The sequence below is a fragment of the Podarcis gaigeae genome (genome assembly GCF_964106915.1).
Source record: "Podarcis gaigeae genome assembly, chromosome: 4".
Lineage (NCBI taxonomy): Eukaryota > Metazoa > Chordata > Lepidosauria > Squamata > Lacertidae > Podarcis > Podarcis gaigeae.
Window position 1 is genome coordinate 60,626,544 of NC_139677.1, and position 25,323 is coordinate 60,651,866.

The 25,323-nt window shown below is 38.5% G+C and overlaps 1 protein-coding gene across 7 annotated transcripts in view; it reads right to left on the bottom strand.

Annotated features, from left to right (window-relative positions):
- Positions 1–25,323, bottom strand: part of USP25 (ubiquitin specific peptidase 25) — a 52,790-nt gene that overhangs the window by 18,670 nt on the left and 8,797 nt on the right. For 5 of the 7 annotated variants that reach the window (XM_083736190.1, XM_083736184.1, XM_083736188.1 and 2 more), the window contains exons 2-13: positions 19,572–19,649; positions 18,047–18,191; positions 15,726–15,849; positions 13,540–13,702; positions 9,791–9,877; positions 8,000–8,137; positions 6,793–6,869; positions 5,990–6,063; positions 5,081–5,229; positions 3,043–3,170; positions 1,477–1,572; positions 550–711 (exon numbers count right to left, since the gene is read on the bottom strand). In XM_083736190.1, coding sequence (XP_083592316.1) covers positions 550–711; positions 1,477–1,572; positions 3,043–3,170; positions 5,081–5,229; positions 5,990–6,063; positions 6,793–6,869; positions 8,000–8,116 — 803 coding nt within the window. In that variant the 5' untranslated portion in view covers positions 8,117–8,137; positions 9,791–9,877; positions 13,540–13,702; ... (1 more) ...; positions 18,047–18,191; positions 19,572–19,649. Of the gene's footprint in view, positions 1–549; positions 712–1,476; positions 1,573–3,042; positions 3,171–5,080; positions 5,230–5,989; positions 6,064–6,792; positions 6,870–7,999; positions 8,138–9,790; positions 9,878–13,539; positions 13,703–15,725; positions 15,850–18,046; positions 18,192–19,566; positions 19,650–25,323 lie in introns of all 7 variants that reach the window. The other 2 variants (XM_083736189.1, XM_083736185.1) reach the window with 1 other exon arrangement.

The window sequence follows — 25,323 nt, forward strand, 5'->3', positions numbered from 1 at the left end:
CGGGACTTGGGACCCCTCCTAGTCTTCAAGAGCTTTTGATATCAAACCTCATGTCTCATCGATTGTGCCAATATCTTTTAATTTTCACTAATGAACTATTTTCTGGAACACATGTTAATAAATACATTTTTCTTAAATAGCATTTAAGAAAACCTATACGGCAAATAACAAAACCAGTGTAAAACCACCTCATTTGTACACAATTAAGTTGCTTAAAGTGAGATTCTAGGTATCTCACATGGCTTTGTGATACAAAGCTGTGCAAACCATGGAGTATTTTCCCAAATGGCTCCATACAAGGTCTAAAGGTACATGCAGTCAGCATCACCTGGAGAAACTAAGCAGGTTTGGGTCTGGTCAGTGCCTGGACAGGTGACTGCATGGGAACTACATGGGTTTCATGACAGAGGTAAAATTTAAAAGCAGGAGCATAAATAAATAATTTCAAGTATTTTTTAAAAATAGTTATTTGGTCATTAATTGATTAATTAACTGCAGCTAAGCAAATCATAATTAGAAAGACTGAACACATGTGATGCATTTTTTTACCTTGGTATTGCCTGTGTTGACAAAGTACCACTAGGGAGAGCACTAGTATTAAGATCCTCAATAGGAGACGTACAAACTGGCTTACTTGATGCAAACTCCAGAGCATACTGTAGGACATCTACCAGGGGAAATCTCTTAGGACCGGAACCGTAGCTTAAATATCTGCCAAAACATATTAATACCCTCATTACATGCTCAAATATCTCCAAAACACATGCTTCATATTCTACACTGACAGTGTGACTGTAGGAAAGATTTTAAGTTATTTCATCTGCTATGGATGACTTGCAGCTTGCACAGGGTTAGGCTCTGCACACTGTGCGTAAAGCTGAACTTGCATATAGCTAGAATGACCCCAGAATTGTCCCTTTGTGACTATTACTACCTTTCTGGAGCAGGTGGGCCAAGTGGACCTTGTGCCACACATAGGATGGAGAGGTTCAAAGCTCTTTCTGTGAGGGAAAACCCTGGTGCGAAAAGAGCTTTTAGGCTCTCTGCCTTGCAAGAGTCTAATTTGGGTGATTGTGTGCTGGCTGGCCACCAAGTGTATATAGTGTTTTGAGAGTAATTCTGGCTGCTTTTTATGCCAGCAAACTCTTCTGTCTACCATGGTTGCAATAGGCCTGGACCACTTGGAAGTCAGTGCACACAAATACCTATGCATCCTATAGAATGTTGAGACAATTTGGACAGCAATCTGACTTGGTATAACACAGTTTCCTGTGGTTTCACTACTATGGGGAAAAACCACTTTCAATAAAATACCACTTTACCTATTTCTTATGACTCTAGAAAAAAGTAGAATAAAATAAAGGCAAAATGAAATAAATTCTGGGGAAATAATAATATAAGGGCAAAACAGGTTCCAATTTGTATATCTGAAATTTATCATGACTATTAATATCAGAATTTTAAAAAACATGTTACCGTTCTAGTCTCTGCTGCAATATTGTGAGGTATTCTTTGAGTCTTTTTATTTCTTCACGCTTTATTCGTGTAATTTCTCTGTTTTTGTGCATATATCTGTCAACAGAGAACAAATTTCTCAGTGTTACATTTCAGTAACAGGAGCACATAGCATCTGAACACTTTCTTGTAAGAATTTAACAATATTAACAATATTTTGATATTACAGACTTTCATAGAAAGATATTCAAAACTGTTTTCTTGTTGCCTGAATAACTGGCTACTGATCATGAAAAAAAGTTATGTACACATACATATAAACTTTTATAAATTTTAGGAAGCTCCCTCCTTCCCCTGGCATTAGGAATGTTACCACAAGCTGCAATCCTATTCACACTGACCTGGGAGTAAACCTTATCGTACTCATTGTGGCTTATTTCCAAGCACCTGTTGCAGAGAACTGTGCTATGATCTACTGTTCTATTTTATCCTGAAGGTTCAAGATAGCTAATGATACTGCTTAATTCTACCAAGTGTAGAGAGGTGCAGAATAGACAATAGGGTAAGAACCATCATCCACCTGTCATCATCTACTATACCTTATCTGAAGAAGATATCACAACTATTTCTGACGTGCACATTCTGGGTGAGCCTTGAGGCCAGTGGACATAATGGGTCTTTCCCTGTCTCTCCCCATTCGCTGATGCCCTTCGCAAATATTTTCTGGAATGTGTCCCAACCCTCTGGGGAAGATTTGGGGAAGGGCAAGGTCTAAAGGGGGTAGGTAGAAAGGAAGGGGAAGTCTCACTGTGTCTGCTTGTGTGACGCTGAGTTTTGCCCTGAGACTCACCCTGAATGTAGCTAAGTCTGTTAGGCAAGCCAGATGCCACAATTTGGTATCACCAACCTCTATCTTGAGCATCAGCTTCCTGTACCTTGAATCTATTTGTTCCCCTGAGGCACACAGCTTGCGCTGAAGTGGATCAGAAAGTTTTATGAATTCAAGTCTAACAATGATATTAACAGTGCAAGCAATGTAATTAGAAGCCACAGCAGACGTAGGATGAACATCTTTGTATTAATGGCAACATATTTACAATATTCATCTATTTGTAGATGAAGAAATATATTACTGCCATAAAAAAACTGTTATAAAAACATTAAATGCCATATCTGAGAACAAAATATGAGTTAAAGCTCACACTAGGGAAAAGAAAACAATATAAATGTTTTCACCTCACTGATTCTGGAAGTGCATTTTATTATATAGCTGATATTCAGCCTTATTTATTTAATATATTCAACTCCTGCACTTACAAAAGTCTTAAAGCAGTGGCTTTGGTTCACATATACAGTGTAACCCTATGGACAATTATCTGCGGGAAGCTCCACTGGTCACAACAGGATTTAGTTCTAACAAAACATGCATAGGACTGACTTCTATCATTTCCACATGGGGAGCTGTAAAAACTTTTCATTGGGTAGAAACTAAAAAGTTAACATGTCAGATAACTGGCTGCTACTATCTACACATTATAATTATTGTCCGTAATCTTTTGCAATAGACTATTACATAAGCTTCTGTACCTGTCTAGGTATAGAACTTGAGGGAATTCTAATTTGTTGTGTATCTTCTCTGGTCTTCCCAAAGCCTGGTTGAATTCAAATCTTGAAAGCTCAAAGGTTAAGACAGGAGGAAGTTCAGTAAACCAGTGCTGAGGAAAAAACAAAACACAAAAAAGAGTGAATTGTTAAGGAATATGCCTTTCGACTCTAATTATTCAAGTGTGGGGGGGGAGCTTTTAAAGTTGTATATCTAAAAAATAAATAAAATATTTACTTTAGGTCAAACAAGGAATATATATTATCAGGTTCTAGTATAATGCCAAGAGGTCTGTTCAGCATATGCTGAAAACAATGCTGCTCTGGGGGATCATAAAGATCTATAGAAATTGAAACCACACAAGTTGAGTTACATTAAGGCTTGTGTACCCACTACATCAAGCACTGAGACAAACTCGCTGCTGTTAGGCTTTCTTCTAAAATAGTCTCTTTCTTTCTCGCCTTCTTCAAGCTAAGAATTTTTTTAGGGCTCACTTTATAAGCACTGTAATAGTGCGATCACTACATTCACATTTAATTAAATGTTTTCCTTTGATTTCAAATCTGATGACATCTTGGAATTGCTGGTAATTGGTAACTGTACAGCAATGTATTCCAACATCATAATTACTTTTAAAAGTTTATTTACTACCACTGATAATTCTGTGAACTGAGATGTAGTGCAAAAAATAAAGTTGATTAAAATCCAAAAATAGCTTATTTTCCTATATGAAAATTTGGAAAAGCATTGCACACTATCTTTGCTTTATTCATGTATTTAATCCAAACTACTGACCTTGGCATATAATAATCAAAATGTGTCAGATGCATATAATTTTGTAGTGTCTGCTTTTCTAGAAAATGAACAGATCTGTTCTCTTTATTCCAACTCACTAGGCTGAACTTTGCATTGAGAAACTCTTTGGGAAAGATGTTATCCTAGAACCTTAGAGAAGATCAGGACAAAAAATAAAAAAAATATGAAAAACACAAAATGATGTTATCTACAAAGAAAGCCCAATAGTTCTGGAAAGATTTCTAGACATACCTGAGAAATAACCTCCTATTCACAAGGAAAACTCATTTTATAAAACTGATTCTCACATCTTCTCCAAGTAGGAAAGCTTTATAAGTACAAGGTTGAGTGAGAAGATACAATTATTATTTTTTTAGCTTCCTTCATTAAAAGTGGAAGTGTTCTCCACTCCATTTTAAAATGCCAGAATTTGGTTTTGTAGCAAAGAATTGTATCTTCTAAAACTTAAAAGTCAAGTGCAAGAGATGTTTCTTCATCTGAATACATGCAAAGTAGTGAAATCTTTACCCAAACTCTGCCTTGCTGTCAATTCCAAAATTTTAGAATGTTTAGGCCCATATATTAACAGGACATAAATCCACCATCTGCAAGGCATAAATGTATGAACACCCCTAGATAGCCAACGATCCAGTCCTATTTTCTCATACTGTTGACAAGTGGAAGATCCTGTTATTTACTCTCATAACGTATTTCTACCAGGTCAATATGGAATTTTTGTGGTGTAAGAACCACTACCTGAAGATGACACTATAAGTCCATAGTAAAGAATAAGCTGTATTTCCTTCCTCCTGGATAGGAGATGTATTGCATAATTTAATTGACATAGCTTGAAGCAATGAATCACTCAAGCATAAAGTTTACTGGGTTGCCAAGAGCAAGCATAATCTAAATCCAGATCACCTTTCCAGTTCTGTGGCGAAAGATAAACCGTAGAACCAGTTGGAATGTACTAATTTAGATCAACTCATTTATTGAAATAATTCAAATGTTTCCAGCTAAACATTTCCTCTCTTGAGCTACCATGTTTAAGTATTTTCCAAACTGGTGGTTATCCAAAAAATATCTGAGATGAAAGTGGGCAAGTCTTATCAGCGTAAATAAATGACCTGCCAAAATGACTTGCATTTGTGCCATCTATATTTTCAACTAGGTCAGCTTCATGGAAACGGTTACCAATGTCTCTAGAAGTCTAAGCATATCACTCACCTCCTGGCCGGACTTCCCAGAATTTTCTGAGTGCAAGGATTCAATTTCCCCTTCTATCATGGCAGCTTCTAGGCACTCATGTAGATCTTTGAAGCCATTAACCTGAAGTGGGTACTGGCCAAACATCTCTGTATTTTCAAATTTCTTCCCTTATCAGAAGAGGGAGGAGTTAAAGATTTCAACAACAAACATTTATCATCATATAGACTATGAAGATGCATTTTATTTCATAGCAGCTCTTAGATAAAGCTGATTATAAAAACTACCTCTTTTATCTGCATGCTATGTGAAATGTCTGCTGTGAGCTATGCAGCAGGAGGTTGTGTTATGGAGAGTGGAAAAGCAAGAAGGTGTCCTTTCTCCTTTTCATCCCCCTAAAACACCCTGATACTGTGCAGAGAGGAGCAGCACATTTAAGCCTTACAGAACACCTCCCCTCAACCCTAATCACTCCCCACCTTTTCCAGGTTACTTACTCCAAGTGCTTAGGGGCTGAGCAGGCCAATTTCCTCTTCCTCTTCTCCCCGACTCCAGTTCCCCACAAGCAGCAGCCCACTATTGTTACATCATGAAGCCCCATATATGGGAGGACTTCCCCACTGATCTCAAGTGGTAAGGGTAGCTCTGGAGATATGGGAGTATGTTGGCAAAACTACCCAGCACTGATACTAAGCTCAATGCCTTGTAAACAGATGCACCACCTTTTAGCTTTCAGTTTCAACTAGATACTGCCAAACAAAATTCTGGTGCACTTAGACACCAGTATCTGGAGTATTTAGAATGTTTTCCCTAGATTGTCACTTCACTGCTTCTACACACAGAGAGACTTGTATGCACTATTTTCGTTCATCATTAACATTTTGATTAGAGAGAAGATAACTTAAGACTGTTCCCATTCAAGAGCAGTACCTTCAAGAACTCCAACTGCTAGAAACCGCCCATAAAACAGCTCTACCATCGGGTTCTTTGGCTTTTCTCCATCCCTAAAAATACAATGATTTTAAAAACACACACACTGGAATTACAAGAGTAATCTGCTTCAAGAAAATGTAAAAAGTCTGCATTCAATAGAGCCAACACTTTTTTTATTGACCCTATTATATTGACCCAAATGCTTTTAAAAGAACCAGGAGAATCTGAGGTGTGTGTTTTTTACAAAATTTATTGTTATTAATTTATTTGATGTGTATCCTGATTTTTCAAGCAGAGTCCAAAAAGTGGCTGATATTATTGAATTACAACAGCTTCATTATAGATATTGCACTTAAAAGCAAGCAAAAAGCCAAAATGTACACATGGAGGATGCACAGTTTCTCTAAACACAGGGAAGCAGAAGAAGGGACAATGCCAAGCTGACCCAGGGGCTGGTGGGTGATGGTTCTTTCCCCATTTCCTTCTTCTACCCCCAGCTCTGTCACAGGGCAGCTCTTCACATGGCTGACTTGTGGGGAGGGGCCAAAAAGAAAATAGGTGATGTCATCTTTGCTTGCCCTCTCCTCTCTCTGATTTGATATTACATGGCTGCTGTAATCACATTCAATCAGTACTGCCACTATTGGAAATGATTTTTATTTATTTTTCTAAGAATAAATGAGAAGCACATTTAGATTCCCGAGGGTGAAATTTTGAGCAAAGTCCTTCTACTCCAAGTAACAAAACTTGTCCTACAGGAAATCAGAAGACACTGCTGGTTTCTTAAAATGACTACTTACTGTTCCTCTTCAGCTTTTATTTGGAAGGCATCCTCTAACCAGTCTAATAACTTGTGTGTGAATTCACTGACATCTTGCTGTTGAGAGAGTAAACGAATGCACATTCAAATCTAGTAGTCAAGAAAATATTCTATCCATCAGCTATGATACTTGTAGATATTAATTCTCCTATGGCTAATATAATGGGAAGCTCACTGTATTGTGTGACCTGCAGTGCAAACACAGGAAAGGGGTGGGTCCAAATACCTTACAAAGCGCTTTTGGCTACTAAGCAGTATTAAAGTAGTTGGCATTTTCAACAGCTTATTGATATTTTTTATTTTTATTTTTGGTAAACTGCTGCGATTTACAATCAAGTGGTATGTAATATTTTATTAAATAAATAAATGAACTGTAAAGCATAGCAATCAGCATTGAGATTATTTTTACAAATCAAGCTATACATACATTTTCTGAAATAAATGAATATATAAATAGAACAGTACTACTCAGAGTATGCCCATTTAAGTTAATGGAAAAGGCAACCTTAGGTTCATTCATTTCAATGGGTCTACTCTGAGTAGGTTTGGTTGAATATAGCCTGAAAAATCAGATTCAATTCCACTACTATATTGCAAACTGATATTTTGCTTTACAAATTTAGCTCTGTAGGCAGAAATAATAGCCTTCTGCAACCGTTATTGACTTCTCAATCTTCGGTAGGGCTGTGTCTATTAAGAGTAAAACCATAGCAGCTTCAGTGAATAGCAAACACAGTGCCAGTCCTTCAGATGCACTTATAGCATAGCAAGATGGTTTTCTGTTACCTATTTCCTAGAGATTCCATTATTCTAACATAAGCCAAGATAAATATCGTTTTATATAAATGAGGGACTTCAGCAGTTGAATAACTGAACTTCTATCCTTGGTACAGATGTGCATCCAGTAAGAAAATGTTACTTGGTTTTAAAATGTTATGCTTACTATTTGAAAACCCAGAACATAAAACTGAAATAAAATTAAAAAGTGTATATGGAGTCCGGGATTTATTAATAGGTGCAAAGACCGTGCAATTATCAGAATAGTGCATAATATTTGATCACAGCAGGTAAGTGTGGTTTGTCTCATGGTGAAGTAGCAGAAATTGCAACACCATGTTTGTATGCTTGGTTCAACTATAATTTATATGGTTATTTCTATTCAAAATAAGATAGAGTATTATCATTACCTGCTGAGAGTCATTAGATTTGAATGCATCTTTCAGGATTTCCACAGCTCTTGATGGATCAACATATTTTCTTTTTGAGCCAAAAAGAAGTGCAAATAAGTATCTTAGCTCACGCATAAAAGGCAAATTTCTATTTTCCTGTGTACAAAATAAACAAACAGTTGTGAGGTTGGTTTTTTTATGCTTCATATTGCCACATTATAATTTCTAAATTACTGCTGCATAAATAAACTACCAAGAATGCTTTTCTGCAATAGCAATCATAACCTTGTCTCTCAAAAAATGACTAAACATACTGTCTGGGGGGAAAACAGCTCAATGAATGACTACTACTACCAAAAATCCAATGACAGTTGTACCATTTTAAGAAAGGAAAAATACTGTATTTTTCGCCCTATAAGATGCACTTTTCCCCCTCCAAAAATGAAGGGGAAATGTGTGTGCGTCCTATGGGGCGAATGCAGGCTTTCGCTGAAGCCTGGAGAGCGAGAGGGGTTGGTGCGCATCAACCCCTCTTGCTCTCCAGGCTTCAGGAAGCTATCCGCAAGCCTTGGGAGCCCGCGGGAGTTCCCGCCGGGCTCCCAAGACTTGCGGACAGCAGCCTGCAGCCCGAAACCCGGGGAGCGCAGCGGAGTGCGCCCTGGGCTTCGGACAGATATCCACAAGCCTGGGGAGACCGCCGGGCTCCCTAGGCTTGCGTATAGCAGCCTGTTTTGGGGGCTGGGGTCAGGGGAAGCTTGGGCCTGGGGGGGGGAATACTTTTTTTTCTTTATTCCCCCCCTAAAAAAACCCCCTAGGTGCGCCCTATAGGGAGAAAAATATGGTACTTCTCATTTCCCTGTCTCAATTCCATTCCACAGAAAGGGGACTGATGGCCTAGATAAACCAAGGCATCAGTTATACTAGTGTCAAATGATAAATTCTAGTCCTCTGCTATGAGGCAAATCCCTATCTTCCCTTTAACTATCCCACAATTCCCATGCATTAAATAGGTAATAGTTACACAGATATGGATATCTTAAAGTCCTGGAAATGTCACCAGTGATCTGCACGGCAAGGCAGCACAAGACACCAAAAGAGATGGAAATCAAAATGAAGACTTCTCTCAACCCCTGAAGCTCAATTCTATTATCTGCAGCTGGTGTCCAAAGCTAGTTTTACTTGCTTGCCTTTAAATGCAAAGTAAAATGCGCTTTGCTGAAAGTCTGAAGCATTATCAAGAACTTAGATTCCTCTCTGCAGACCTTAGAATGTACTAAAAAAAACCCCACCCCTGCCTCCTTCCCTACAGACCTCTTGGGCATTAAGATTGGCAGGGTGTAGTTCTAAGAAGATCAGGAGGTGGCAACCTGGGAGAGGGCATTCTCTATGGCAGTCCCTCCCCACCGATGTGCATCAGGCATCTTTATTATGCTGTCTTTGTTGTATGCTGAAGATGTACTCCTTTATGCTGGCCCTTGACAACCAAGATAATTATAAATTAGGTCCCACCATATTCTCATGGCTGTAATTTGTTTTAACTGATTTCAGTAATGCATTTTTGAATTGTTGTAAACCACACTGAGGTCTCATAGTTAAGGGCAGGTAAGAAAACTAATAAATAATAGTTTCCATTGCCTGCAGCAGAACCTTAGTGCTCATGTTGTACACTGCTGAATATATGACCCTTTCCACACAATTCTTTCAATACCACACCTGAATTTTCCCAAACTGGGGCAAAACACAGTGGGGTATTCTGCATTAGGAAAAGCATTATGTTAGTCTATTGGTAATGCATATTTCTACTTATACCTTTTTGTTTCGGGGCAGATCTTGAGCGCCGGCAGGAGGACTATAATTCAAGACTAGCCTTCGGAATTCCAGCAGATTAAATAACGACTGAAAAAGAAAAGGCATTTTATATAACCTTTTAAAATTGCAGATCATTTAATGTGTTTGGTATTTACACTTTAACATACTTAAAAATACAGCAGAAGTACGGAACTGGTTTGTGGGTTGTAGCCCATATGGAGTGCCTTGTATGCTTTTTGCTTTATTCTGAAAAGACTTGTGGAGAAATCACTTTTCTCCAACTGTATTTTCTGAGGGGTTTTTTTCCCTCTTAAAAGGAATGGATGAAGGTATTAAAATGTGGAATGTAAATGGTTCATTGTACTGTATAAACAATACATGCTTTCTCCGGGAAGTGTAAGATAGCCAGTATCAGAATGTGCAGGTTGCTGACAAGAGTTAACCAAGTAGATTTTGACTTGTCCAGTTAAGAGATCCTGTGTCATCCTGTTGGAGTACAGCTGTGGACATGAGGAGGGGGAATCCTATCCATATTTTAAAAGACAGTTGGAGGGCACTCCAAATGCAGCTTCAACATACCCTCTGGTCATGTACTATGCTTAACAATTCCCATATGACCAAGCTCTTCAGAATATTTAACATATCAAACCTTAAGTATTGTTCCTTTTTTTCTGAACACATTTATACAAGCTCCCAGCTTTCCAAAACTAATTTCAAAGTGTCTCACTGTTCTAGCTTGAGATTGCTGCTTTCTGCCAAGTGACATCAAGTGCCATGGTAACAAGCTATACATAAAAACCTTAACGAATAGCAGCTTCCTAGCAACACACCAGTTCTAGCTCAGAGCTGGGGGGGGGGGGAATGTCCATTATTTTTTGGGGGGGACAGGAAAGTCATTTAAAGAAGTTGGACATACAACTCAAACGCCTGCAAGTTTACCAAGAACCAAATCACACTATGCCCACGTGTACACAGTCTTGGGTAATAGTGCAAAGGACAGCAGCCTTAAAGGCATCTGAATTAAGTGGCAGCAGTACTCAGAGCCACTTCAAACATTACAAACTCTTGCAGTTCTCCCTCTTGCACGTTCTACCATTGCACAGAGCGCTGGACTGACTTGCTGAGACCCAAATGGTTTCTGAATCTCGTTTTGGGTGAATCCTCCAAATAGTATTTTAGATACTACTGAAGAAGCAAGGTGAAAAAAGGCTTAAGCTGCTCATGCTTCTTCCTTGTTTGGGGGTTATAATCGATTCAGGGATGCAACACACAAAAGAGTCAATGGCAATGTAACATTTGGCATCAATACTACTGCTGCTGGCTGAATCATACTTAGCTTTCACAAAAACTATGGCATTAAAGGGAAGAGCACACACCACACAAAAAGCACACTCTACAATATGTTACAGCTGAGACAGTGGGAGAGCTTCATGGGAGCCTATGCACTGCTTAAAAGGGTGGCAAATGATTAGCAAAGAACCAAGGAGATTCATGCCAGATATTTTTATCTTCTGATTAATGAAGACATTTATGCTGTTAACTGAAGATATGTTACTGTTATTGATTTTAGAACTATGCAGGACAAAAAAAAGGATGAAAGGTAAGTACTAGAAAAAGTAAAGGGCTAAATAAATCTCGGGATATAGATGTTATATTCTACAAACTTTAAGAAGCAGATTTTATTATGGCTTTGAGTGGGGGTCTTGGGGTCTTCATATTATGTATTGCTCACTTATAGATGCACTGCTGAAATATATTTTAAAAATCACCTTCAGTGCTGAAGCTAGCATGCATGGAAGTTGTATGTAAGTTTCCAGAAAATATTGTATCCACACAGAGATTTGTGTTACCACACGCTCTAACAGAATGTTCAAAACAACTTTGCTTTTCTGGCAAATGATACTGACTGAACAAAAACAAACTTTTGGCTTAAGATGCAAGTGGTAGAAACCAAATAAATGATCCATAAAAAGACAACCTCAATATAGCTAAACTTTCATTAGGACTAGTTTTGAAAAGGAAATTTGCAACAGCAGCATAAGATTTGTTTTCGTTTCACCGTAGTACTATACCACACAGCACGTCATTGATTAATGAAAGCAACATTGCACATTGTTGACCTCTTATGAAAATGTGTCAGATTTCAAAAGACCCCTAGGGAAAGCATGAAATATTGTCCCACAGTGGATGCAATCTAAGGAGCCTATCAATCCTGTGGTTAAATAAATACTGTAGTAGGTAATGTCCAAATTTATCCCACATGAAGTAAACGAGGATGGTAACTTGAAACATAATCTGTTCTGGTTGTCAAACAAAACAGATAAACTTAAGAATCTGTATTTCTGTCACTACAAAATTGTAATGTATCAAACCTAGCATTTTGATAGCAATTTTAAGGCAATCATTTTATTTCAAATTTGTACCATGTATGTGCTAGATAGCAGCCAATATAATATGACTAAGAGGTATAAAGTTGCATATGGGTGGCGTTAATATGAGATCACAAGACTAAGGTCAGTTTTCAAGCCTCTTGACGAGATTAAATTTCCACTACTTGGACATGCACAACTACTGGAAATGTGGTCTATTGTAAGCATGAGGGAAAACTAGGATTTGAAAAGTTCATAGTCCTTCTCTATTTGACTGGCGTAACACCATCACAGAGGAGAAGAAAAGAAGGACTACATAAAGGCAAAAAGGAACACCCAGATGTCTACAAGGACACACTCCAGCACACACTGTGGTTTTATCACATTGTTTCATGAATTGTAGAATTGGAAAGGACCCTGAGAATCATCTAGTTCAACCCCCTGCAATGCAGGAAAATGCAGCTGCCCCTTACAGGGATTGAACCTGCAGCTTTGGCTCCGTGCTGTGTGTCATAAAACTTGTATTGTTCCAGGGGCCTTCCTAGTGTCTATACAGGAGTGCCACATGCGTTTCACAAAGCAACTAAGTCAAGCCACAGTTTGGATGAAGCCAAACTAATTCATTGACTTACTCATTTTAATGCTCGATGTTTTATTATGGTTTTATATATGCTGTAAGCCGTCCAGAGAGGCTAAGGAAACCCAGCCAGATAGACGGGGTATTATTATTAATCATCATCATCATCATCATCAACAACATCATTGCATAATTATCTTCTTAATAGCCAAGATTTCTTTAGCATAAATCCCATACGCTAGTGGCAATTCTAACGACAAATTGATTTTGTTAAGTGTAGATAATAGTGAACATTTTCTGCTGCTTCGTCTTATGTTTCTGCACAGCATGTTCTTTGTGTGTTAAATCAGTTACTTGTATCTCCTGTATACATAGGTGCTTAATACATAGGTAAAGGTAAAGGTACCCCTGCCCGTACGGGCCAGTCTTGACAGACTCTGGGGTTGTGCGCCCATCTCACTTAAGAGGCCAGGGGCCAGCGCTGTCTGGAGACACTTCCGGGTCACGTGGCCAGCGTGACATCGCTGCTCTGGCAAGCTAGAGCCGCACACGGAAACGCCGTTTACCTTCCCGCTGGTAAGCGGTCCCTATTTATCTACTTGCACCCAGAGGTGCTTTCGAACTGCTAGGTTGGCAGGCGCTGGGACCGAGCAGCGGGAGCGCACCCCGCCGCAGGGATTCGAACCGCCGGCCTTTCGATCGGCAAGTCCTAGGCGCTGAGGCTTTAACCCACAGCACCACCTGTGTCCCTGCTTAATACATACCATGGTTCAATTTTTTACTTAAGTGTATAAATCCTCTACCTGTATAACTGCACTGAACCAGCATGTATTGCCAACGTTTTTCAATCCCACCGGGCAATTATCTTGACGTTTTCTATCATATGGATTCGGAGAGTCACTCCACACTTCCGGATGTGTCCTTTTCAAACTTGCTTTGTTTTCTGCTATGCTGGCTTCTAAAACTCTTAGAAATCAATGGAAATAATGAGAAAATGGAAAGTAAGCAACAATATATCAAGATCATGTCATTACGGGAAACACAACAGCTCAGAAACTTAGGATACATCAGTACAGATTTTTCCAACGAATAATGATTATGCAACTGGGCTCATATTGAGCAATTTTATTTATTCATTTGTTGTTAATTAAATTTCTATACATCATCTGATCTGCATGCATGTGTTCTGTGTGCAGGAATGTGGGTTGGCCACACCCACTGCTATCAAGTGGCCCCTGGAAGGTTAGCCAAGGGTGAATGAGGCCCTTATGAAATAATAAATTTGTTGGCCTTTAAGCTGCAATAAGACTTTCTTGTTAAAGTTGCTATTTAGTGGCATGTAGGCTTAATACAACTACCACCTCTCTTTTTTGAAAAATGAAAGTATTCAAGTATATTTAAAAAAACATTTTTGATTTGAACCAAAACCTTGTATTTCTACAATATTTAGACCAATCTCCATGTTATAAAGCTTGAATTAAACCTTCTCTAATAAAGAATCATGAAGGAAAATTGTGTTAACGTGTTATAAGGAGATACTACCACTGCTTTGTAAACTGCTGTGAGGATTTTTTCATTTTTACATACAGGCGGCATATATATTTTATAAAATAAATAAAACTATAAAATGTGATGGTGACAACCTGGTTTACTTTGACTTTAAAACTAGCACATAGCTCCCTACCATAGGATTACCATAACATATAGTTGCAAGATGAATTTTCCAAACCCTACGTTCCTTTTCATACAACTTACTTCTTCTCTAGAACACAATCTAGTATCCATTAAGAAAATAGACAATGGAATTCCCAAGAGGTACACATGAGCACTCAGGAAGCATACTTTAAAATCCCAAGACAAGGCAAGTCCTAGTTGAAGGACTCACTTGGAACGAAGATATAAAGGACATCCAGAAATAACAAACATAAGCAGACAACATGCACATCATGGCAAAAGTAATGTCAGGAATTTTGTGCATATAATATTCAAAGACATGAAAATTTCACACATGTTGCTTTGTTGTTCAATATAGCAACAATGATACTCTGCAAATTTGTAGGACTGGCATTTGGCTACTAGAAATGTTTTATTATAAGTTTTAATGTTATTAATTTCACCATTTCAATGTTTATATATTTGTTTTAGCTATTTATTCTTTATAGGCACCAAAGGCTAATTGATGTTGACATGTAGACCAGATGTTCATCTAATCCAGCATCCTGTTTCCCATGATAGTAAAACAGATGCTTCAAGAAGGTCTGCCAGCAGGGAATTAAGGCAGCAGCCCCTACATGCTTTTGTCTCAAGCAACTAGTCCACAGTGGCATACTGCCTCTGAAGACGGGAGATGTTATTTAGGTATTGGTCATTGATAGCGCTGGAATTTGTCCAATTCCAATTTTAATTGCAATATGAAACCATGCAAAATATGGAGCATTTTTAGGTCTAGGTGACTGAATGGGTCTGTCTTTTAAGGGCACAAAAGTGTATGGAGGAAGGGGAAGAAAACAGAACCAAGCATGAGGCTGACATGCGGTTCTCCAGATGTTGCTTAACTATAACTCTTATCAGCCAGCATGGTGCAATAGCTGGAAGGTTAAAAGTTAGGCATCCCTGGTTGAAAGATACATTGCTTGTGCCCCTCAATATATTACAAGCATTATAATTAATTCCACGTTTCAGTGGGCCTCAGAGCCTATGGTATACTAATTCTACTTTAAGTGGAAGCTTGCAGCAGCAACCAGTTTCTAGACAGCCAATTGCTGGATGTGGCTGTCACACACAGAGCCATAATAAATTTTAATACTGAAATATCTCAGATAAAGTTTAATGTCAAATTCACCTTCACAAACGCTTCTCTGAAGAATTACTAAAATAGGTAGCTCTAACAAATTCACACGTATGGAGAGTGATTTAATATCTAGAGCATACTGCAACCAAGAAACTATCATTCATAAAGAAAACCAATATTTGATTCTTATTTGCTTACCTGCTAATGGCCTGTTCCTCATCTGTTATGCCAGTCTCCCTGAATGCCCTGTTTGATTCCTCCAAACTGAGAGCAATTGCTCTCTGAAGATCATCTTTATCATCTCCTGTGAGATCAATCACATCTGAAATGCAAAACTGCATTTCTCAAAATTAAAAATGCAACAGAATGAAAAGCATCAACTTATCTTGCGCTAGTTTCAGAACAATGGTACAGGCTTGGGTTTAATGTCCCTGACAATCCAAGCCAGGATCTCCACAAGGAGAACCAGTACACAATAGAAGAAAGGAAAAGGGGGGGGGCCAGAAGAGGAGCATGTGGTGACAACTTCATAAACTATGGCTTGTGAAACTTCAGATGATTATCCAATACAACCAATACTACCAGTGAAATATTTCTGACATGCACCACATTTTTCACTCTATAAGACACACCCGACCATAAGACACACCTAGTTTTAGAGGAGAACAAGAAAAAATATTTTCTCTCCCTCTCTGCGCAGCGCCCCTTCAGTGAAGCAGCAGGAGAAGCGGAGCCCCTTCCATTTCTCCTCCCGCTTTGCTGAAGGGGCGCTGCGAAGAGAGGGAAAGCTGCACAGCGCCTCTCCAGTGAAGTGAAGCCAGGAGAGCAAGAGGGATAGGTGCGCACCGATCCCTCTTGCTCTCCTGGCTTAAGCGAGAGCAACGCAAAGCCTCCGGAGTGCAGCGGGAGCTCCCACTGCATTCTGGAGGCTTTGGGTGGCTATCCCTGAAGCACTGGAGCCTGCATAAACTCCCTTACTTTTTAGGAGGGGAAAAGTGCATCTTATAGAGCGAAAAATACGGTATATAAAAAAAATCTAATCAATCCAATTTGGGCTGCAGCTCATTTCAAACTACCAGGTTTGTTCAGAACCTGGTAACTATAGATTTGTGGTTTGGAAATAATGGGAAACTTTAGCTTATTAGCCTATAAACTCTTTAGCTGCAGTACTCAAGGAAGGAAGGGGACAGTACCAGGATGTAATGTGCAGGTGCAAAGATCATGCATATCTTGATCTAATAAGTTGGGATATGCATATATGACTAGGTCATATTATACAGTGGTCAGTAAAGGTTAAGGTGGTTAATGTAGGAAAGCCAGTCATCTGCAGGTTCTGGTGATCTGAACAGTATCATGCCACAAAACTGCTCAAAAAGTATGTGCTATTGGTTAGGTTGCTAAAAAAAACCTAGATGCTGCAGATCATAAGCTTTCCACACAGAATGCTTCATGTATTTAGAGATGGAAAACAAGGTAGCTTTAAGCAGCTGCCATCACACTGTTTGGAGCTTGTCTGATTCTCTCCTAGGTGTGTTCCAAGGAAATAAGTCTTTCATTTCCTTTATTTTAACAAGAACGCTATCATTACAAATCAGACAACACTATCCATTGTTAAATATGGAGAAACTTCAGAATGTGCCAAGGACAAACCCTATTGGCTTTCCCAAAGCTTATACACTTTTCCCTTTCCTTGTTCCTGAACAGCAAGTTTTTCTGCCAACTAGTAGGGAAAAAAGCAACCGGAGTTCTCACACCTGTCACAATCATGACAGAACACAAAAATAAAATGCAAGTCTAGATTAACAAAAGGTTTGGGTGTAATGCTTAGAAATCTATAGTGTGAGGTGCTTCAAGTTCACTTAGCATTAAATATGAATGTTACAGGTCAGGCTTATTTACTGTTACGCTAGTCTTACTCAACACTACATACTTTTGTTAATCATAGAATATATTAACTTTTAATTTCAAATCTATGCACTGTTATTTGGCCAAATCGTGAGTTTTCTGGGATTCTGTAACACTTCTCAAGTTAAATGTGCTTGCACTGAGACATATGGATTCCAAACAGAAATATGGCTTTTTTGCTATGGATTGATATTTTAGCTTCACTAATCAGAGTAATATTTTCTTGCTTCATATTTTGAAGTAATTACCCATTTGGAGGCATTTCTAAAAGTACACAGATGGAGGTATAAAGATACTAGGTCAGCAATTTTCCAGGGCAGTGAAATCACAATTACCAGATATTAATGTTGTTTTTCAGACACAAATGGTGAAAGCTAAGTGCACTACATGGACCCTTGTGGTTTCCCTTTCATTTTCTCTTATATTACTATATTATTGTGTTTTCAATAAAGACAAACTTCTTGAAAAATAAATCACTTTAACCAAAACCTCCAAGATCTATAGGCATAAAGGAATCACTTTATATAAAATATCAGACTGGAGTGACAACAAGGTCTTCTGACCAAGCATTTAGTTTGGTTGGTACTTCAGTAACACAGAAAAAAACCACTTACTTGTATCTGCTTGGCTGCCTACGCTGATGTATCTGTCATTGCCAGAAAGTGCTGTTTGATAGTACGTTGTCTCTTCCTGCTGAGGAATCTTAGCATTCTTTGAAGTAAGGAAAGCAACAGCTAACTCCAAATTCCCATTGCTATCCTTTAAATGTAACAGAATAAACATATTTGTATGCCATCTTATAACCAACCAATTAGGGCAGAGCTAGCTTCCAAGACTAACCCGAATTACTTTACACCTGCACACAATGCATACAATTTCATGATTAGAAACTTACCATAAAATTATTTACATGTAAATTAAGTCGCACTAAAGAAGGTGATAGATTTGTGTACAGTCCCACTAGTTTCAGCAAAAGAACTCTCTACGACTGGAAAACCAACAGAAATTAAAAGTGCTTGACTTCTTGTTGGATGATACTCAGTGTTTAGTTCCTTGGCTAAGCTGATTCCAAGAAGAATTTAAAATAAAAAAATAGTTGAAATAATTCTAGTCATCCAATGATGTCTGATGCAGGTGCCTAAGAATGTTGACACACACCCATGTCTTCCAATAAACCAGTTGCTTAAAATTTATTCTGATGACTTGGAATTAAAAATATTTTGCCAGCCCCAAGGATAATAATTTAATAACGCTAAGGCAAAAGCTCAAAGCCTACATGCCATACTACAAGAATTTGGTGAACTAGCAGAACAAAAAGTCCTACAAGATTGCTATTTCTGAAAGAAGCCCATACTTTCTTTTACATATTTGGCTTAAAATATTTTGAGATGAATCCACTTTTCTGTTATATACATTCTCAGGTAGCAAATCTAAGAGTAAAACAGCTTACAATTGATAAAAGCTTAACAGAACAGAGAAAACTGGTAAGATTTTGTGTCCATCTATGTGGTCCTGAGACACACCTTTTCCCTGCTCTAAAGTTCAGTAGAGACTGTAATAAAAGATACTTTCCCCAACTGAACAGCAAGAGACGGCAGGGTCTTGTGCAGGTTGAACCTTAACCAAAGAGATCTTTTCTTGCTTGCATTGTGCATTGGTGAACTGGCAACATGGAGTCAAAGGTCAGCATCTCAGACAGATGTCAGAAAGTTTTTCCGCATGGTATGCTCCACATACACAGTATTTCTTAGTTAGATAAAGTATTTTAAACAGGCATGTTTTCATCAGCAGCATTATTTACATAAACCATTTCGGAAGGCCCTTATATTTCCTAGTCCCCAGGGTATGGTCAGATGGCACAAAAGGCTACCACCTTGCTGAAACTAAGGCAGTCTATATCTGGTGAATGCCTATATGTCTAGTACATATAGGCATTCACTAGATGAAAAAACAAAAACAAAGGTAAGATACAAAAGGAAGGTGTTTTTTAAACCAGCCTTTGCCATACTTTATGTTATCTGAATTCCTCACTTAAATAATTTTAAAGTAATCCTATTAAAAACTTTCTGTCCATCAGAAGGAACCTTATTTAGATGCAGACAGATATCAACACAGAATCATCTTTGAAAACCACCATACCTTCAAGGCTTGCTGCAGTACTTGGGTGTCATTGATGCCAGTGATCTCTCTTAGCTGATTCAGAAACGTCTGCTGGTGCTGAAAAATAAAAAAGCTGGTCAAACATGAAAGACAAATTATGGCAACAAAACCCTTTCAGCTTGTGGAAAGAGAAGATTTGTAGTGATATTTTTATTTGTCTTTGAAACCACGTATTACAGGAGAGCCTGGAGAACATGTATTTGCTTAAGATGAAAGAAAATACTTCTGTGAAAGCTAAAGAATTTGAGGACAGAAAAGGGTTCAATTTAATCTTCCCATGTAATTATATCATATTAGAAAGTGAGCCTTCAAAGCATAAAATAGTGTCCTAGATACAAAAATACCGCACAGTGTACTACTGTGAAAGCATGGGCTAAGCCCATAAAGATAATCATTGTTATCTCGGGATCTCAATATTTTAAATACTGCAATACACTATGCTCTCATTTAAGTATCACTGCCCATAAATATATATTGTATAGAATCTAGCTGAGAAATAGCTAATATGGTCTTTCCAAGCACTGTTCAACTGCAGCTCCCAACATTCCTGGACCCTGGCTATTTGTCATGCTGGCTGATGGGAATTAGAAGTTAAACAGCACTGGGGGTGGTTGGTACCCTCAGTCTAACTACATACGTCAAGTATGTCATGTATTTTAATATCATAGGCAACCATCTAAAAATGAACTGATGTTGTCAAGTAACTAGGAAGTCTCATGAAACAGCCCTGGAAACTGATTGTAAAAACAAGCAAGCAAGAAAGCAAAGAGGACCTTTAATTTTGCTTCATATATTTCAAATTCAAACATGACATAAGACAGTAAATAAAATAAAATAAAATCGCATTGGCATATTCCTTGCAAGAAAAAGAAAAACTATCCATAGAAGGTTAAAGGTAAAGGGACCCCGACAGTTAAGTCTAGTCGTGAACGACTCTGGGGTTGTGGCGGTTATTCAAGACTATATACCACCTTTCCACCATAAAAGCAATGTTCAGGATGGCTCACAACATTAAAAAGAATCCCACACCTAAAAGTTGTGAAGCACAGTGCCCTTTAGCTTCACAGAATGCATAAACAGTGGCACTGAGCATGCTGAACTGATCAGATGGCAATACACAGGTACTGATAAAAAAATACGTTAGAAAAATGTTGCATTAATAAAATACAAGCTGCAAGTTGTAAAACAGTGAAGTGGACAGTATAGAAGTACCAACACACACAATGGTTTTGGACACTGTTATATGCAATACAAGATTTCCGCTATCCATATGCCTAAAACAGCGACTGCATAATACGTCAGCACAAAAGGAAGGCTGATATGGAAACACTGAAAACTTAGTTTTTAAAAAATCTCTCCTACTGGCTTTAGTGCCTGCAATTTTATACTGTATTTTAAAAGCTCATGTGCTGAGCCTGTCAAAAATCACTGCTGATGTCACCAGATAACAAAGCACGAATATGTGTGCAAAATTTATTATAGTTCTTCAGGGAGAGGGCAGTCCCTTACACAAGTACACTTAAGGAATTATATGAAGTACTCAGTGTTAGGCTCTTACCCAAAGCTTATCTGGCCAGAGCATAACCAGCAAAGAAGAAGTTCACTAACATAATAGCAGGGCTTAGCTACAATCTAAGTCCAGATCCCAAGAGTTGCTTCAGGTCACACAACGGACTGCAGACAAGCAAGTGGGATTTTTAGGTTTTTTTCATTTAGTAGAAATCCCATCAATCTCAAAAGCAGTTTTCCTCTGCAGGAAAGGGGGCTGCTGTTAAAAATAAAAGTAAAATAAAAAGCTTACTGCCTCCTTGGGCTCAGAGAACCAGTTGCATGACTCTGTGGAACCTGGCTTAAGTGTTTAGATAAGGTAATGCTTAATACCTACTGTCGCGCTACTAGCATGGCTGCTGACCATACAAACTTAGAATCTGACAGTTACCTTCTCCAATTCATACCTTTTGCAGTGGGAGAGGTTTGTGAATTATGGTAGCAATGTGTGCATGTATTGTAAACAAACAAGCCTTTTATCTTTTACGTAGAATTGTCCTTTTCCCTGACCTTATTTTGTACTAATGTTTGGGAAATGAGCAGTGTTTTCTGTTTAAGGCTACTCAATCATTATGGAATCAGAAACAAAGGCATACATTAAAAGCCCTCAAAGTGTTGCTGTGATGTCTTGTTTATGCGCTTCATGTCACAGTTACTTCTGTTTGCTGTGTATGTAACTGCTTCCTGTGCCTTGTTTAAATTATTAGTTCCTCAGGAACTAATTGTTAGTAAAGAATTTCCCAGCATCCAGGCTTGCATAAACAAAGTTATGAAGTACCTGGCATGAACTCTACAGCTTCCCCACTTTTACAGCTTTACATCTAGCTTACAGATTTACATTTCCCTCCATCAAGCCTTAGCATACAATGGAAATCCAATTTCTCCCTTTTTAACATAATATATTAAAGGGTGCACTTTATCAGCATCTGAACTGATAAATAAAAATAGCCAGGTAAAGTGCCAACACAGCATGAGGGTGCCCTATGGCGTTTACTTTTCCAAGCTAATTCCCATTCTGCACTTTCGGCTGCCAAAACCCCAGACTGTGGATGTCAACTGTGTTAAGTGGACATTTATCCCTTCAGAACTGGAGAATCACCAATGTTCCCACATAGGCTGCCAAAAGAGAATCATTAGATGCTAACTATTTTCATTTGGACGCAGCATGAAGCAGGGTCAGAGAAGTGACAGAAAACATTACAATATGTTCAGGCTCTGAAAACGGAGAGAACACCAGCTTCTGGGGAATAGCAGAAGAGTGCAACTGTGCTAGGTCCTGCTGTAGGCTCCTGGCTGAGCTCTGTGAGAAACAGGATGTTGCACTCTATAGGCTTTTAGTTTGTTGCAGCATGGCTCTTAACATGCTTATTTATTTAAATGTATATACATTTTATTGGATTAAACAAACATCATTATTTATTATTAATGACAATACAAGCTTTCACGGGTACATAAATTTCATAATTGCAACTATTACACCATGATTTAAAAGTATATCAGCACAAACCTTTTCAGCTACTTTTTAAGTATCTGGTTAGCAATTTGCTATTTTCTTCTTGTTGAGATTATAGGAATTATAACAATTTCTACAGTAATGCCTATACAACATGTCAATCTAAATACAATTCCTGCCCAAACATGCAGAAATACTACGTGGAACATAAAGCTCCCAAGATATGGGGCTTTACATGAGTTGCTTAAGCACCTGTGGGCACTTAGAAAAGAATGCTGTGATTACTGAGATCCAGCATGGGTTTCTCAAAAACAAGTCATGCCAGACAAATCTTATTTCTTTTTTCATACAGTTACAAACTTGGTGGATCAGTCAAATTCACTATGGCTGCTAGTCAGTATACTATTACAGGCAGTGACGTGCCAAAAGAACGGGTCCAAAATGGATAGGAGAATGGGGTCAGGGCAGGGCCATAATGGGGTGGCATGGGCTTTCATGTACCCCACCGACGCATGCGGGGGTCTGGAACTGTTGCCTGCACTGTTAAATTTGAACTAAATTATAATCTATAAAAACCAATTTCCCATGCACTCTGAACATGTGTACTTAGTTTGTGAATTAGTAAACATGTTTTTATATGTAGCTTTTAATATATATATAATTTAAACTGTATTGGCATGTGAAGAATTGTTGGTATTCTTTGTTATATAAGAAGCCCTTTTGAACCTTAGTATATAGAATATTCTCAGCTCACTGACAAACACCTTTTGTTTATCTCTTGTTAACCAAAACAGAGCTTAACTGCTTCAATCACCTCATTAAACTAATCTTGGTGAATCCAATTTTCAATGTCTGTACACCTCCAAAAGCCACCTTAAGAGTCAAATGGAATACAGCTACCAGCAGTTTTTTGCATGGGCAAAATGACCCCAAGCTACAGTTATCTTACTATAATGGAAAAGTGTGCAGCGTAGTGGCAAAACACGTAGCCAACGCACAATGATTTGAAAGGAGCCATCCACATATCCCTCCACTTGCCAATGAAAGGGAGTTGCAGTTCCTTATTATTCAAGACCCGAAACAGTAATGAAATAGAGTAATGAAGTATGTGGCTGCTAGGACAGCCTCTAAATCTATGGACCTGTTTTTTCAATGATTTGTAACATTTATATTCCACTTTTCCTCCAAAGAGCTCATGGTGGTATACATGGTTCTCCCCTCTGAAATTTTATCCTCGCAAGAGCCCTGTGTGGTAGGTTAGGCCGAGAGGGAGAGCTTGGCCCAAAGTCACCCAGGAAGCTTCATGTCTGACTGTTGTCTCCCAGGTCCTTGTCCAACACTCTAACCATGCAGGCTCTCTACCTGTAGATATGTCTCTAGTGGCTCACCATACTGGAAGGCAAGACTATCATTTACATGTTGTGCATTTGTACCGTATTTTTCGCTCTATAAGACGCATCAGACCACAAGACGCACATAGTTTTTGGAGAAGGAAAACAAGAAGAAAACAATTCTGAATCTCAGAAGTCAGAACAGCAAGAGGGATCACTACGCAGTGAAAGCAGCAATCCCTCTTGCTGTTCTGGCTTCTGGGATAGCTGCGCAGCCTGCATTCGCTCCATAAGACGCACACACATTTCACCTTACTTTTTGGAAGGGAAAAAGTGAGTCTTATAGAGCAAAAAATACGGCAATTCCATGCTTCTGGTCAGTTCCACATGTGTAAACAAATACACAAAAAAAAGGAAGCACCTTGTCATTTGTTCCCCTTTTTTTGTTCTTTACACATGTAAACAGGCAAGGGTAACCTCACGACTTGATCACGTCAAAGTACACACCAAAATGCAGGAAGTGTGCAGATGGGGAGGCAATCCCTTCTCAGCATATAACGACCCAACACAAGTGATACAGAATACTGACCCTACATTAATCAAAATTAACTTCTTGAAAGCAAGAGACCAGTTCAGGGTGGGCTGCAGATTTTAAACTGCTTACAAATGGAATATTTCTATTAACATACCTAATGTTTTAATATTCAAAGCAGGGTGATTTAATTCAAGACCTGTGCTCAACAGATTTTTGATTCCCAGGATTCCAAAATATTTGCACATTTAGAGATGGATTTATTTTTTTAAACACTTTTAGTAAGAATATTTTTCTGGAGTTGTGTGACTAATAACCCTTTACAACAACAAGGAAATGCACAACTGTGAGATAAAGAGCAAGCCGTGTGTGTGTGTGTGTGTGTGTGTGTGAGAGAGAGAGAGAGAGAGAGAGAGAGAGAGAGAGAGACCCATCAACATTTTATTTCACTTTGCTCACCAACACTGAAGGGCTATTTTAGACTATGCAGAATAGATAATGAAATATATCTTGAAAATCTACAATATGTACTACACCAAGGCTGTGTGGAATGCTGACACAACTTTTCCATTACAGTAAAATAACTATGGTTTATTTATTATGGAGAGTGGAAGAACAAATAGTAGGTATCTGCCAACAAAATTAAATTAAACATGATTTTTTAAACCATATATTCACCAAACCGATTTAAAATGTCACCCCACCACCAGCGCCACTTACCCTGCTAGGTTTGGACAATGGAACAAGCCAGACTCGGCTTGTTTTACTTGTGGTACGACAGCGGTAGAAGTGGAAGAACAGCACAGGAACATTTGAGCAGCAGGCACCAGCACACTGCTTATTCACATTAAACCATAGTTTGTTTTA